Source organism: Stegastes partitus, unplaced genomic scaffold, assembly GCF_000690725.1.
Source record: "Stegastes partitus isolate 25-593 unplaced genomic scaffold, Stegastes_partitus-1.0.2 Scaffold468, whole genome shotgun sequence".
Lineage (NCBI taxonomy): Eukaryota > Metazoa > Chordata > Actinopteri > Pomacentridae > Stegastes > Stegastes partitus.
Window position 1 is genome coordinate 251,016 of NW_007578199.1, and position 12,900 is coordinate 263,915.

Below are 12,900 nucleotides of genomic sequence, written 5' to 3' on the forward strand. Positions count from 1 at the left end.
ACCTCCCACACAGTTCAAAAACATGTTGAGGTTGATTGGTGATTCTAAATTCTCTGTAGGTGTGAATGTGAGTGTGCTTGGTTGTCTGTCTCTAAGTGTAGCCCTGTGATAGACTGGTTACCTGTCCAGGTGAACCTGCCTTCACCCTGAGTCAGCTGGGATAGGCTCCAGCCCCCCATAGTGAGGATTAAGGTGTAGAGATGATGGATGGATGGAATTCTTACTGATCACTAACCAGAGAACAGGATGAAAATGAAAATCACACTAAAGTGGATGTTGCGCTTAAATCTTTTAGTTCAACAACACATAGCTTGTGTTCCAGTGACAAATTACATTTTGTTGAACTCAAGTTTTGCGTTTGTTGAGTATTAATCCTCAAACTTGGATGTTTGAAGTTCAATATGCAGTATGATGATTGTCTACTCACATGAAATCTGACTTCAAGTTGTGTACTTATAAAAGTCAGTCTGTTGTCAGTCTCTGTTAAATATGCAACTTACATAAACTGTTAACCTAAAATCTTCTGCAAACACTGAGAACAGATGTTAACACTGAAGGACACCACTTAAAAGATGCTGTCAAACTTTTGAAATCAACATTTTCATGCACAGAGTCAGATTTTTTTCACTAAGAGAGTGAAGAAATAAGCAAGAAGTACACTCCAGAATCCCTAAAACTATGAACATGTCAAAGGGGAAATTTTATTACTTAAAGCTATCTGAACACTTGATTTTTTATTTTATTTTTTTTTACATGCTTTGATGTACACGACTGTCCCACAAAAGAGGAGACTTCCAAAATGAAACTGATTGTGGATGATAGAGAGAAAAGTGCAAGAATATATATAATTTTATTTATTTATTTTTTTTTAATGAACCATTTTGCATAATGAATACTTCTACTTTTGATTCTAATACTTTTACTTGAGTACAGGATCTGAGTGTTGCAATGGACCACTCAGAGGAGTGGGATTATCAGCTACTGTCCTTGCCTCCAAAGTCTCAAAAGAGCAAGTGAGTGCTGAGCAGTTGCAGGCACGTATAGTCAACTGAGCTCATGCTCGCCACAGCCCCATGTTTGCAGGATCCTAAGTGTGCATATGTGTCCTGGATATTGGTTTTCACATGTATAGGTTTAGAGACTAATTAAATGGTATCAAGTTTGAGGCAGTAATAAATACCTGGAACTCCCAACCACTCAGTTAGAGCGAGGAAACTTCTTGGGTAAGAGGTGAAATGTCTTCAAGAAGTCCAGTTACCTTTTTCTGAAGCATGGGCTATGCATAGACATGATTATAGGCAACTACCTCATACATCCCCACTTTAAAGAAACTGAGCTATCCCTTTAAGTCGTTAAATAAAACTTTACAAATGGTGTACAGTAACTAAAAAGACAAACTATCAGCAGTAGGTGCAGCTCCTGGACTAACCTGCAATTTACATTGTTTGTTCCAGATATCTAATATACACATTACACATACATGGGAACAATAATAGCATGTTAGAAAAAACTGTTGTGATACTATATCATGTATAAAATTTAATATAAAACGAAAGTAATTACGCATAATGCATACCTGTATTTTTCCATGGTTGTGTATGTTGTAGTGTACATATCTGTACAGCAAAGCAATCAGTAAATGTTTTCTGCCTTTATAATTATACAGAAAATAAAGGAAAATCTAAGCTACAAACACTTGCTGCAGTGTGAGAATATGTTATATTTTGGCGTAAACAGGTCTGAAAACACTGCGCACCCTGTTTGCCTCTCAGATGAAGGTGGGTGTAATGGTGAGGAATTTAGTCTGTGTTTTTGAGATGAGGAAATGACACCCAAATATGACATTCCACTTTGTGAAGAAGGTGTGGGAAGGACAGCACTGGAAAATAAATGCCGTCTTTGAGAGAAATTATTTCAAGAAATTCACCAGTGCCCCCTCTCACTCTGCAACGCAGCTATAAACATGAGCACATGACCTGAGCAGAGTACAAAATACAGTCGTGACTTGATAATCCGACACTAAATGTAAAACCTTTTTTTATGTCAGATAACAAGGTTGTCGGCTCATCAAGACAGAGGTTGAGATACAAGGAGTGCATGATGCTTGAAGGGTAGTTTGTTGTTAATATTTATTGTTTATAGTCGTTATTATAAACTATCTACGTACATGATATTGTTAGGATTTATATGTTGATTAGTTGATTGTCACAGAATAAGTGTCTTTTATAAACTGTACCAATCTGTCCTGGGAACATTTCGGATGTTGTAGTTTGTACTGACACAGAGCTTTTGCACTGCTACTGTTATCTCTGTCCGTTTTTTTTATCTCTTTTCCGTCAGTCGCTCCATGACAGTGCATGACGTTATCTGTGACTTCTTGAACACTGGGGAAAACTTGGTAGATGCAGTTTTACATATGTCTGGCGTGTAACAGTATCGAAGCAATTTGTTTCTATGATTGGTACACCTGATACAACCGTAGTTTATATAGGTTCATAGAATTGTTCAGGTGTCAAAACATGTCACATTGTTTAGTACTTCAAAGAACTTCAAAACACCAAACCTATCCTTCCTGTGTTCCACACATGTAGAGTTCTTCACTAACAAACTGATGCAAACCAACTTAATTAGTTGGTCAAACTCACTCAATGACTTGGACTACTGTATTGTTAGAACACTACGCATCACTGGATTTTACGCCTAACTGACCGGTGCGCTTATCAAAGGTAAATAAATCTGTCAGATTGTTAAGTCAGATCATACACCATTATCCTTATTTGTGACATAAAATGTCATGTCGGAGTCGGAATCCAAGGCTGTCGGTATGTTAAGGCTATTTTTATGGGTTCCGTTCATTTTTATCTTAAAACCTGGCGGATAGCAAGGTTTTCAGATTGTTAAGAGTCGGAATGTCAAGTCACAACTGTACTGGTATTTTTGTCCTTTATGCATTATAACAGTTCTATGGCTAAGGTTCTGACGCTACATATTCCACACTGAGGTTTTTGTGTCTTTCAATGCTCAAATGTTGTCTTTAAAGTGAACTTGTGCAACAGCAAAGTAAGAGAAGGAAGGAATGTAAACTCACATAGAGAACCAGCTCTGTCCCAAAGCCTCATGGGATATGTAGTATTGTCAGGAGCTGTCTGAGACGAGGAAACGCTCCCTCTGATCAGGAACTATGAATCCTTCCTTCTGTTCGCTCTCTCTTCTGTCAGAGATGACAAAAGACTGTTTTGGGTCGATGACCACCGAGCCTTCTTTGTCCTGACCAGGAGCCTCCACCTCAGTGTATGAAGGCCGACCGGAGCCCCGTCTGAACTTCATGATTGGCCAGCGGGTTGGGCGTCGCTGTGGGGGATAAGAGACAAACTCATTTTCTTTTCTGAGTGGCGTTGGAGAAAATGAAGTTTTTCTCCAGTTTCCTACCAAACAACAGACACTCATAAAGATCATAAATATATTCATTTAACATTTTATATTCACCTAATGCAATCCAATACAGTTTCCTGTTACCACTCAATAGAAGTGGTATTAGTGTAATGAAAAGTCAATTTTTAATCACTGCGCATCAGTAACATATACACAAATCTAAATCTCAACAAATTTTATCCTTGGGGAAATTTAGGTTTCATCTTCTTTTACCTCCAGCTTGTTTTTATTTTTGATTAACTCAAACCTCTATTTTACTTATTTTGTCTTTTAATATTCTTATTGTCATTATTAGCTAAAGGTTTTAATTTGTGTGCGTTTCATTTCCTCACATGGTTATAGTGGGAATTAAGCCTACATACCGCAGTGTACTCCGGATATAAATAAAGGTTGAATGAATAAGGGGAGAAAATGATTTTGGTGCCGCTTTAAAAAATGTCAGAGAATCATCAAATTCATTAAAATGAATCCTCTGGAAATGATGACTAACTGCTGCAAATGTCAAGCAAATATGGCCTTCAATTTGTATAACAGTTTGTGATGGATCATGTCATGATGATTAACGGGAACCAATGATTTTACGATAGTGTGAGATTAAATAACGGGAACAATAAACAAACGCTGTCCAAGGTATCTGTAGTTTTCAGCATATGTTGCTCTCGACTGTGTTGGAAGGTTCTTTTTGTTAGTTTTTTTTACTTTTCACTGCTCGAAAGGCAAAAAAATCTAACAAAATGTTGACTGTCGGTTTACTTGTCTTGAAGAATTAGATGGAAAGCCCAAATTAAATGGTATATGTTGGTAAATGTTAAGCAAATAAATATAATACAACCCTACCAGCACGGTACATTCAGGGGAGTATATTATGGAAAACTTCAACAGGTTGCGGTACACTCACCTCTATGAAGAAAAGACTGGCGCTGGAGGTGGGGTAGTTGTACATGTAGATGGACATAAGGATAGCTGCTGCCATGACGACCATCACCACAACAATGCCTGCCAGAAGACCAGTCTGCAGCCCCTCATCACGCTCCCCTGCATCCTTGTCTGCTGCTGTACAAAGGTCACACAGAGACTGACATTATCATCAACTTCATGCCTGTGACAGCAAAATTCTTTAAATGGCGCCGTAATCACATAACAAATTTAGTCAGTGGGATTACAGATGTAAATATGAATTAAAGTGTGTGACCATGAATGACTTACGTGCTTCATTGATGTGCAAAGAGATTGTGTTGTCATCTAGAAAAGAAAAACAATGACATGACATACTATTTAAAATAAAAAAAGGGACTATGGTCAATGTCCAATAAAGCCTTTTTTAAAAGGTATTTTTTAGATTTACGTTTTGAAGTTCTTACTGAAGAACTATAGCACACTTGTCTTCAGGTGAAATGTCATGAAGCTAGAATATGCAGAAAATCCCAAAATGTTCTAGTTTTTTTTCAGGAATTCATTTTTATTTCTATAAGATTTTTTAAAAATACTGCCACTTACAAAGTTGAACTGTGCTTTTGTTTGAATTGGGCGTTGTATTCCTTTCAGCTTTCAGACAGTAGCCATTGCAGCCAAAAATAACAGCCCTCCCATATTCTTTCCCGACCACAGTGATGCACATACATCAGGTCTTCCTTCAGCAGCTGAGGACACTATGCAGTATTTAACATAGCGCTGTATACGCTCAGCTATGAGCTAACAGTGGGCTGGGAAATAGCTGACCACTTGACCCTCATACTGTCAGACCTTACAGAATGCACCAGGCGTGGATACTGTGCAACAACAACAAACATTAATTCATGAGGTTGCAACGATGCCTGCCCTGCCCTGAGCTGTGATCCGTGCTAACTCACTTATCAGCAAACAACATGAAACTCAATAATGCCATCAAAAAAGGGAATTCTATAAAAGGTATCGCTGTCTTAGAAATCAGTAGGCCTATATCTGCAAATACTGTAGCTTTAAAATCATAAAACATCCATCCATCCATTATCTATACAACGCTTAATCCTCACTAGGGTCATGGGGGGCTGGAGTCTATCCGGGCTGACTTAGGGCGACAGCAGGGGACACCCTGGACAGGTCACCAGTCTATCACAGGGCTACACTTAGAGACAGACAACCAAGCACACTCACATTCACACCTACAGACAATTTAGAATCACCAATCAACCTCAACATGTTTTTGGACTGTGTGGGAGGAAGCCGGAGAACCCGGAAAGAACCCACGCTGCACGGGGAGAACATGCAAACTCCACGCAGAAGGATCCCGGGTGTCCTCACCGGGACACGAACCGGCGACCTAGCTGCAAAGGCGATGGTGCTAACCACCGATCCACCTTGCAGCCCATCATAAAACATACTTATTATAAATATATACAGAACATTTAGGATTTCTACATGTGAAAAGTATTTGACTTTACCATTTGTAGATTTGCTGGTTGGAGGCTGGGGGCTCAATATTGTTTTTCTGCTGTTGCTGCTATGTGTCAGGGGGTTGGTGACAGCGGTCGCTTTGCTGAGGGGCGTGGAGGTCATGCCAGAGGTCCTCTGCTGCTCTGAGGTCACTGTACCAGGAGTGGTTGTGTGTGTCGGGTGCTGCGATGTGTTGTTTGTGACTTCAAGTGTCCGCAGACATCGAAAATCCCGTCTCTGACAAACAAAAATCAGTAAACTCTTGCTATTAGGTGACAAAAATACTGTTAAGTTGTAATTCTGTTATACTTTCTGTAGTTTACGGAAATGCAAAAAATAAGGGAAACCTCCTCTGGGCAGCCAAGATCAACCCAGTCCTGCCGGTTACGATCAAAGCCACTGGAACATCTGAGAAAGGAAGTGATTATTATTATTATTATTATTATTGTCACAGCTTAATTTCCACAACCTACTGTATGTAAGGTGCTGAAAGTATCCACAAATGGTAACTGTCAAGCTGACAGCTGAGGATATTTTCATAAATAAGATAAAACTGATCAGAATGAAGATGTGGACAACATTTACAACATAGTTTAAATACAGTCTATACATGAACAAAATGCTCTCCTAGTCCCAGCTTGCCTCAAAAACATACAACCTAATATGAGGACATTAACTGTCACAGATGTCTTTCTCATTGTTGCCCGTTGCTAAACCCCCACAAAGCTCCCTGATTGCCAACACCGTCTGTCATGCGAGTGACTACCTCCTTGAGTTGCTACAGTAATAAACAGTCAGACTGGTGCAAGCAGGTACTACAGGTACTTCTTGTACAATACTTGAAGTGACTCAGATTGGGGAAAATGATTGATTGACACCTTGATTTAATGTTACTCCAGGTTACTTGGATGCTGTAATTTTGGACTACAGTGACAAATCATAATCAAATGTAAAAGTAAGACGAGGATACAGGATACACAAATTCTTCATACTAAAGCTGCGGTGAGCCAAGAATGTCTGTCTGCGTTTTAGATATAAAGATATTCCATTTCTAAAGACTTTCTATTATTAATACATATTTGCAGGAATGTGCATCCTTCTTACTGGCATGCTCTCTCTGAGTGCTGTTCCAGTTTACCTTTGTAGCCTACTGCACCAACTGCAGTTAAAGCCAATCTGAGACGTGACACATGGGCCACAGCTGGAGAACTGCAGACATGCTGAGAATAAAGAAAACAGTGAGAGTGAGGCGGAAGAAACGGCTATTCCTTCTGTAAATACAACTGGAATGCATTTTTACTGAATGCCCCGCAGTGCAGAGTGAGCACACAACTGCTGCCGTTAACAGATTGCTATTAGAAAGCTTTTCTCTTTCTGTATCCATATTTAAATAACTTACTAGGGAGAGGAAGCATCTCCACAGCTGTAGAATTGGAGATTTTCCACTTGACGATGTCAACTTTGTGATACTCATAGATGGTTCTTCGGCGAACATCTAAAGCGAGTCAGAAAGGATACGATGTTGTGAAATACTGGTGGAAAGTAAGCTGCTAACAATGTAGTGAAGTTTTTCAGAACAAATCTGCCACTCACTGGGAATCTGCTCTATGTCATGAAGCACCACAAAAGCATCTGACAGGCCCACTTTGACAGGATGATTCTCAGAGCTGATGTTGCTGATGTTGATGGGAATCTACGAAATGGAAAAAGTTCAATAAGTAAATGTATTTCACAGTAAAAGCAAAACATGAAGAAGAAAAGAAAGATCACCTCTCTGTAGGCAAACACGATCCGTCCGTCGCTGTGCAGAACTGCCTGAAATGTGAACGTTCCCAGACTGATGTTGTCCTGGAGATGAACGTGGTCCCACTGAACCACCAGTGCAGTGCCTAAAGGGGGGACATGAACATTCACAGTGCATATTAAAAGTTTGTCTTTTTAGTAAGAGTAATCTGTAGCATCCCACAAACAAAATGCAACAATTACTAATAGTGCCGTAAACTTATTGTGATAAGAACAACAGGAAATCTCTCCTACCATTATCACAGTAAAACACAGTAGAGTTTTTGGACATGCTGGGGTCAAAATTCGCCATCAGCGGAGCGATATACTGAGTCGCTGTGAGCATTCGATGGATTATATCTCCAGTGTAAATGAAACCTGGCAGAAGATGACATGCAAAGGTTGCCATCAGTAATTTGCAATGTGGGCACAAATTCATAAGTTGATATATTTCAGTCAGTCATGACATCAGCATTGCGAGTTTCTGTTGAACATTTTTGAGAATGCACAGAATGTTGCCCATATTACACGACAAAATACAACCAATGCAGCTCCGTGTCAGCACAGCAACTATTACTTTAGATCTACATTGCCCAAACACACTGTCAGATGCATTAGAAAAGAATTAACTGTAAAACCTTTTCAGATTTTTCAGATTTCCTCTGTGAGTTAACTGATTATAGTTCAAATTACAGTTTATATGTAATTAAATGTATTTTATACCAAGCAAGCGACAGAAAAACATGTCTTCTGTTTGCATAAAACTACGAATTCATCAACCGACAGGCTCAGAAATCACCGTTAGGATGAACTGTACCTCTGCAGGGGGATTCTGGTCTGAGCAGGACGTCACAGAAACACACTGAGTTATTAAAATGTTATTAATTATGACAGGGCAGCCTATTAAGATGTGATTTGTGCTTTCCCCCCCATATTTTAACCTCAATTTTACCTGAATTCTCAAGCAAATTATCATATCTGTCTTACATTTTTATATTTTTGCTACTAATCCGGTACTTATAGAAACTTGTCATTTTGGTTGTAATTTGAATTATGTATTCTGATTTTTGATTGTGACATTGTACATCCAGATTGTGAGTCTTTTTTTTTTTTCCTTTTGTTAAACTAATATTCCGCATGTTGTCTCTACTTTTAATCTCCTCACACCTAAATTCCAGTTGAAATAATGGTCTCACAACTTTTAACATTTTCCTCAGCATTCCTCCTGGGAACTGTCTCAGGAAATTAGGGGGGGGGGTGTTACCATTTTATCTTCCAACATGAAGGTCTAAATGCTACTGCAAACCTCTCCAGGAGTGAAGCAGACTGAAATTAAATTTTTGTGTTGAAGTAATCTTTTATTTATGTTGTTAGGCTAAATATGTAGTCAGCCTAAAACACACAAGTTCAGCTCACATCACTGTTTTCTAAGTACACTGTATGTGTACCGATGGATAAATTAAAGGAAAAACCTGAAGTAGAGACTTGAGAATCTGTGCCAAGGTACATTAAAGCTGTTCTGGGGGCACATGGTGGCCCAACTAAGACACTTTATGATGGTTTTTCCTTCAATATGGTAACCGTCTGTAGCTCAACAACTCAAAACATTTCTGAACAGTGAGAGTCTCATGATACCTGAGCTCAACCCTGGAACAGAAAAAAAACACAGTGTGGTTCACAGTAACTCACCTCCAGTTGCAACTGTGATTTCTTTGAGTAAATGGCCATAGAAAGGAAAGTCAAAGGAAAGATTCACTCTCTGTAACACAGAAACATGAATTGCAACATCAACTATACAATAAAAGATGGTCAGCAACGTGAAAAACATTTTTTTTAGAATCTTTCACTACATTATAGTTAACTGTATGTTGAGCAGTACACACTATGCAGAGCAGGAAAACTTAACAAATAATATACACATAGACACTTTTTAATAAGATGTATAAGCAATCTGGACATCAGAACCATTATAACTACATTAGTTATTAAATTTGCATGAAACACTGATTGTCACATTTATTCAGACAGGCTTCTTTCCTACCTCTGCTTGTCTGTGAGTGTTGGACAGAAAGCCGTGCACCTTCCACTCGTCCTCCTCCATGTCGTCAATGTTCACCCACAGCTCTTTACCAGCTGGGTCCCCAGGACCGTAGATTTTAGATGTGTAGTAGACATGATCAATATCCTACAACATCATAGAAGAATATTATGTCCCCATTTGTTTGTAATCGTGTTTGCTTCTTCTCCACATGTAAGTTTTTAACAGTAAATGCAAAAATTATAAGCTATAAAAATATATTTGCATTATATTATACAAATGTCTTTTCTTGTACCTCCAGATGACCTTTAGCATTAATTCAAAATATAAAGCAAAACACCTAACAGAGATTTTACAACTTAAAAAGCATCTTGTTTAAAGACAACATCATTAATTAATAAAGCTTGATTTTTGCTTTTGATTTTATCTCCCACGTTTTTTCATCATCTCAGAAACCTCTCCTCGCTGTAGAATAGCCTTACTACAATCTGTGTAGAATTATTGTGTCCTTCCTCCATCAGCAGGTCGGGCTCTGACTCCTCAGGCTGGTGCCGGTCTCTGTAGTGGCCCCTCGTATCTGCAGCCCAGCCAGGGGCCCCAGACCTGGGCCCAGATGTCCAGCTCCGCTCTCTGGGCTGGCGGTTCTCTGTGACTACGTGCGACTGCATGTCAGTATGGGGAACACCTTAAGAATCAAAGATGAGGGAGAAAAGTTGACATTGTGATCATATTCATTGTGTCTTTTAAACCATTTAAGAAGACATTAATGTGGTAAAAATGTTACAAAATACCACAGATGTGAGCAGATGCTTGCACAAATAGGTAATATTATAGCAGTTTTCAATAGTTAAAGGTAAAAAAAAGTGCATGAACGTAACTTCTGTTGTCTTAAACTTGACAAAACTCAAAGCAGACAACAAATTACTACAAAATTAAACATCAAAATAAAAAATAAGTGTTTTGAATACAACAACAACAAACAGTAAAATAAGGAGGGAACAAAAGCCTACACTTATTTAGAGAACATGTCCTAAAAGATCCTAAACAGTACATTAACTAAACACTCAGATCATCACATGAGTAGAAACTACCAGAAGGACAAACACGAAGCATCCCAAGACTATTCAGCTTCTACAAACTGAAAAAAATCTAAGATATTTTTCATAATTTTTTGGTATCTTTATAGGCTAAAGTACCACTTAAGAAGCAGGGAGTACAAACATAGCATCATTGGTATTTCACTCGGTACAGCTAGAAAAACCCATTGAAGCTTAACAGTCCTGGAACTAATTCCACCTCCACAAAATGTATAATGTTTTTTTTTTTTTAAGTTTGGTTTAATTTCCAGTCATTTTGAGGCTTTAATTTACAGTGCTGCTGAATTATTTTATTGTGGTATACTGAGAGGCATTTTCCGTATTTACCCTGATTCATAAATTACCACAAAGTACAGCTTTCAAAATAATAACAGTTAATGTTGAAATTAAACATCATAACCTTCAATAAGGTATATTTGATTGCTGTTGTATTGGAGTGCATCAGATTCACTCAGGGCATCTACAAAGCTGGTGAATGAGTTGCAGTAAAGAGCTTGAAAAAGCAGGTATAACACTGTCAGTGTGAAGCAATATTATTTTAACAAAATGAAAGCTCTTTATGGGGGAAGCTAGATGTGGACAACATCTGAAACATCGCTACATCAGTTCCCACATCTTCGTCTAAAATGCAACCGCACATAAACAGTCCCTCAGCAGGTGCCATGTGGCAAACATGCGTGGTCTTTCTTCCCCTCCAGTGACAACAGTGTGTCCAGCTCTTCTCTTCACAGTGGAGGGTGAAGGCATGCTTCACATTCTTCACACCAGCAGCTCCAGCACCAGGCATGTGAGGCCGGGCAGCTGTGGGTGTTGTGTCTATATATCTGTCACATGGTGGGCTGCGGTGGCTGCAGAGGTCTCATAACCCTCAACCTGTGTGTATGTGGTGTGACTGATGTAATCGCAGATATCAGGAGATGCTGCGCTCTATGTTTAGTTCAAATGCTCTGTTTGCAGACTGACAAGAGCTGAGTACTCATCAGATGTAGTTCACAGATTCCTTTTTACTTAAAACCACATACTGACAGAAACACGGTCACAGAAAACAGCAGCAACACACAGAGCATCTTCATCACATCTTTATTTAGCCTCCACCAGTGACCTCCAAATGGCTCCTTAGAATTTGTACTTTTCTTTAAATGAACGTGAGCCCAGGTAACAATGAATTTACAATAGCTGCTACCCCCATTGTAGTTCAAATGCTTTGTCATTGATTTTTCACTTGTTGGATGATTAAAAAAAACACGTGACAACAACAAATACATCTGAGAAAATGTTGCACAAATGAAGCATATTTAACCCAAAGATATTAGTAGTGACAAAAACTACCACTAAAACGGATAATTTAGTGCTTGAAGTTTGAAGAAAATTCAAATTAAAGCACATTTATTAGACGACAGCAGCACAGGATGTAATGCTAAAGTTATCAGGTGTGCAGCTAGCTAACTGGTTGTATTGGACAATACTGAGCAAACTGGTCTAGTGCGGATTAAAAGTGATTTTTCTGACTTACCATGAGCAGGTGTAATGTTCATGAAGCTTATTTGAAACTGGACAACAATGACCAGACTTGTAACGACCTTAACCATCTTTTTCATCGCCGCCCTTCCTCCCTTCAGCCTCACAGCGCAAAGAAAGTCGGCAATTGGCGCAATGAACGTTTGCGCCGCTGAGTTCGTATCCTTCAACGTCTCTGTTCGTCAACTTACGAAAAGAAAAGAAAAACAGAAAACTTACAAAAAAAAAAAGAAGAAGAAGAAGAAGAAGTCAAAAGTGTAATTAAGGAAAAAATGTATCCGACCTAAAGTGAGCTATTTACGCAGCCGTAGTGAAGTCTCTCGTTGTGTTACTGTCCATGTTAGACGTTCAGATTGTCCGCAAACCCCGCGTGCGTCACTTCAGGCTGCAGCAGTGAAACGCTGCTGCGCGTGAAGGCAGACAGGACCTGGAGACGATGCATTCAGGTGTCGTCGTAACAATCACAGTTACACACATTGAATGCATTTGCTTGTGACTTTCACGACATTTTCTATTCATGAATTAAAACCAAATTGTTTATACCAAACGATAAATGTCACATGTAGCCAAACGTGCTCAGAAAAAGCTATGAAAACATGACTACGTCTATCCGCAGGCATA

At 39.0% G+C, this 12,900-nt stretch overlaps 1 protein-coding gene across 1 annotated transcript; it reads right to left on the reverse strand.

Moving 5' to 3' along the window:
- Positions 1-3,135: 3,135 nt before the first annotated feature.
- Positions 3,136-10,182, reverse strand: plxdc2a (plexin domain containing 2a). Its single transcript, XM_008286761.1, has 13 exons — positions 10,147-10,182; positions 9,668-9,811; positions 9,316-9,385; positions 7,882-8,004; positions 7,615-7,733; positions 7,438-7,537; positions 7,244-7,339; positions 6,983-7,064; positions 6,192-6,252; positions 5,853-6,081; positions 4,639-4,674; positions 4,331-4,485; positions 3,136-3,351 (listed from the first exon to the last, which is right to left on the reverse strand). The coding sequence occupies exons 1-13, from the start codon at positions 10,180-10,182 to the stop codon at positions 3,136-3,138; spliced, it is 1,467 nt and encodes a 488-aa protein (XP_008284983.1).
- Positions 10,183-12,900: the final 2,718 nt, after the last annotated feature.

Coding starts and splice junctions, on each gene's coding strand:
- plxdc2a (XM_008286761.1), bottom strand. CDS start 10,182: ATGGAGGAAGGACACAATAATTCTACACAGATTGTA. Junction 8,005..9,315: donor AATCACAGTTGCAACTGGAG/GTGAGTTACTGT, acceptor ATCTTCTGCCAG/GTTTCATTTACACTGGAGAT. Junction 4,675..5,852: donor AACCAGCAAATCTACAAATG/GTAAAGTCAAAT, acceptor TTTCTTTTCTAG/ATGACAACACAATCTCTTTG.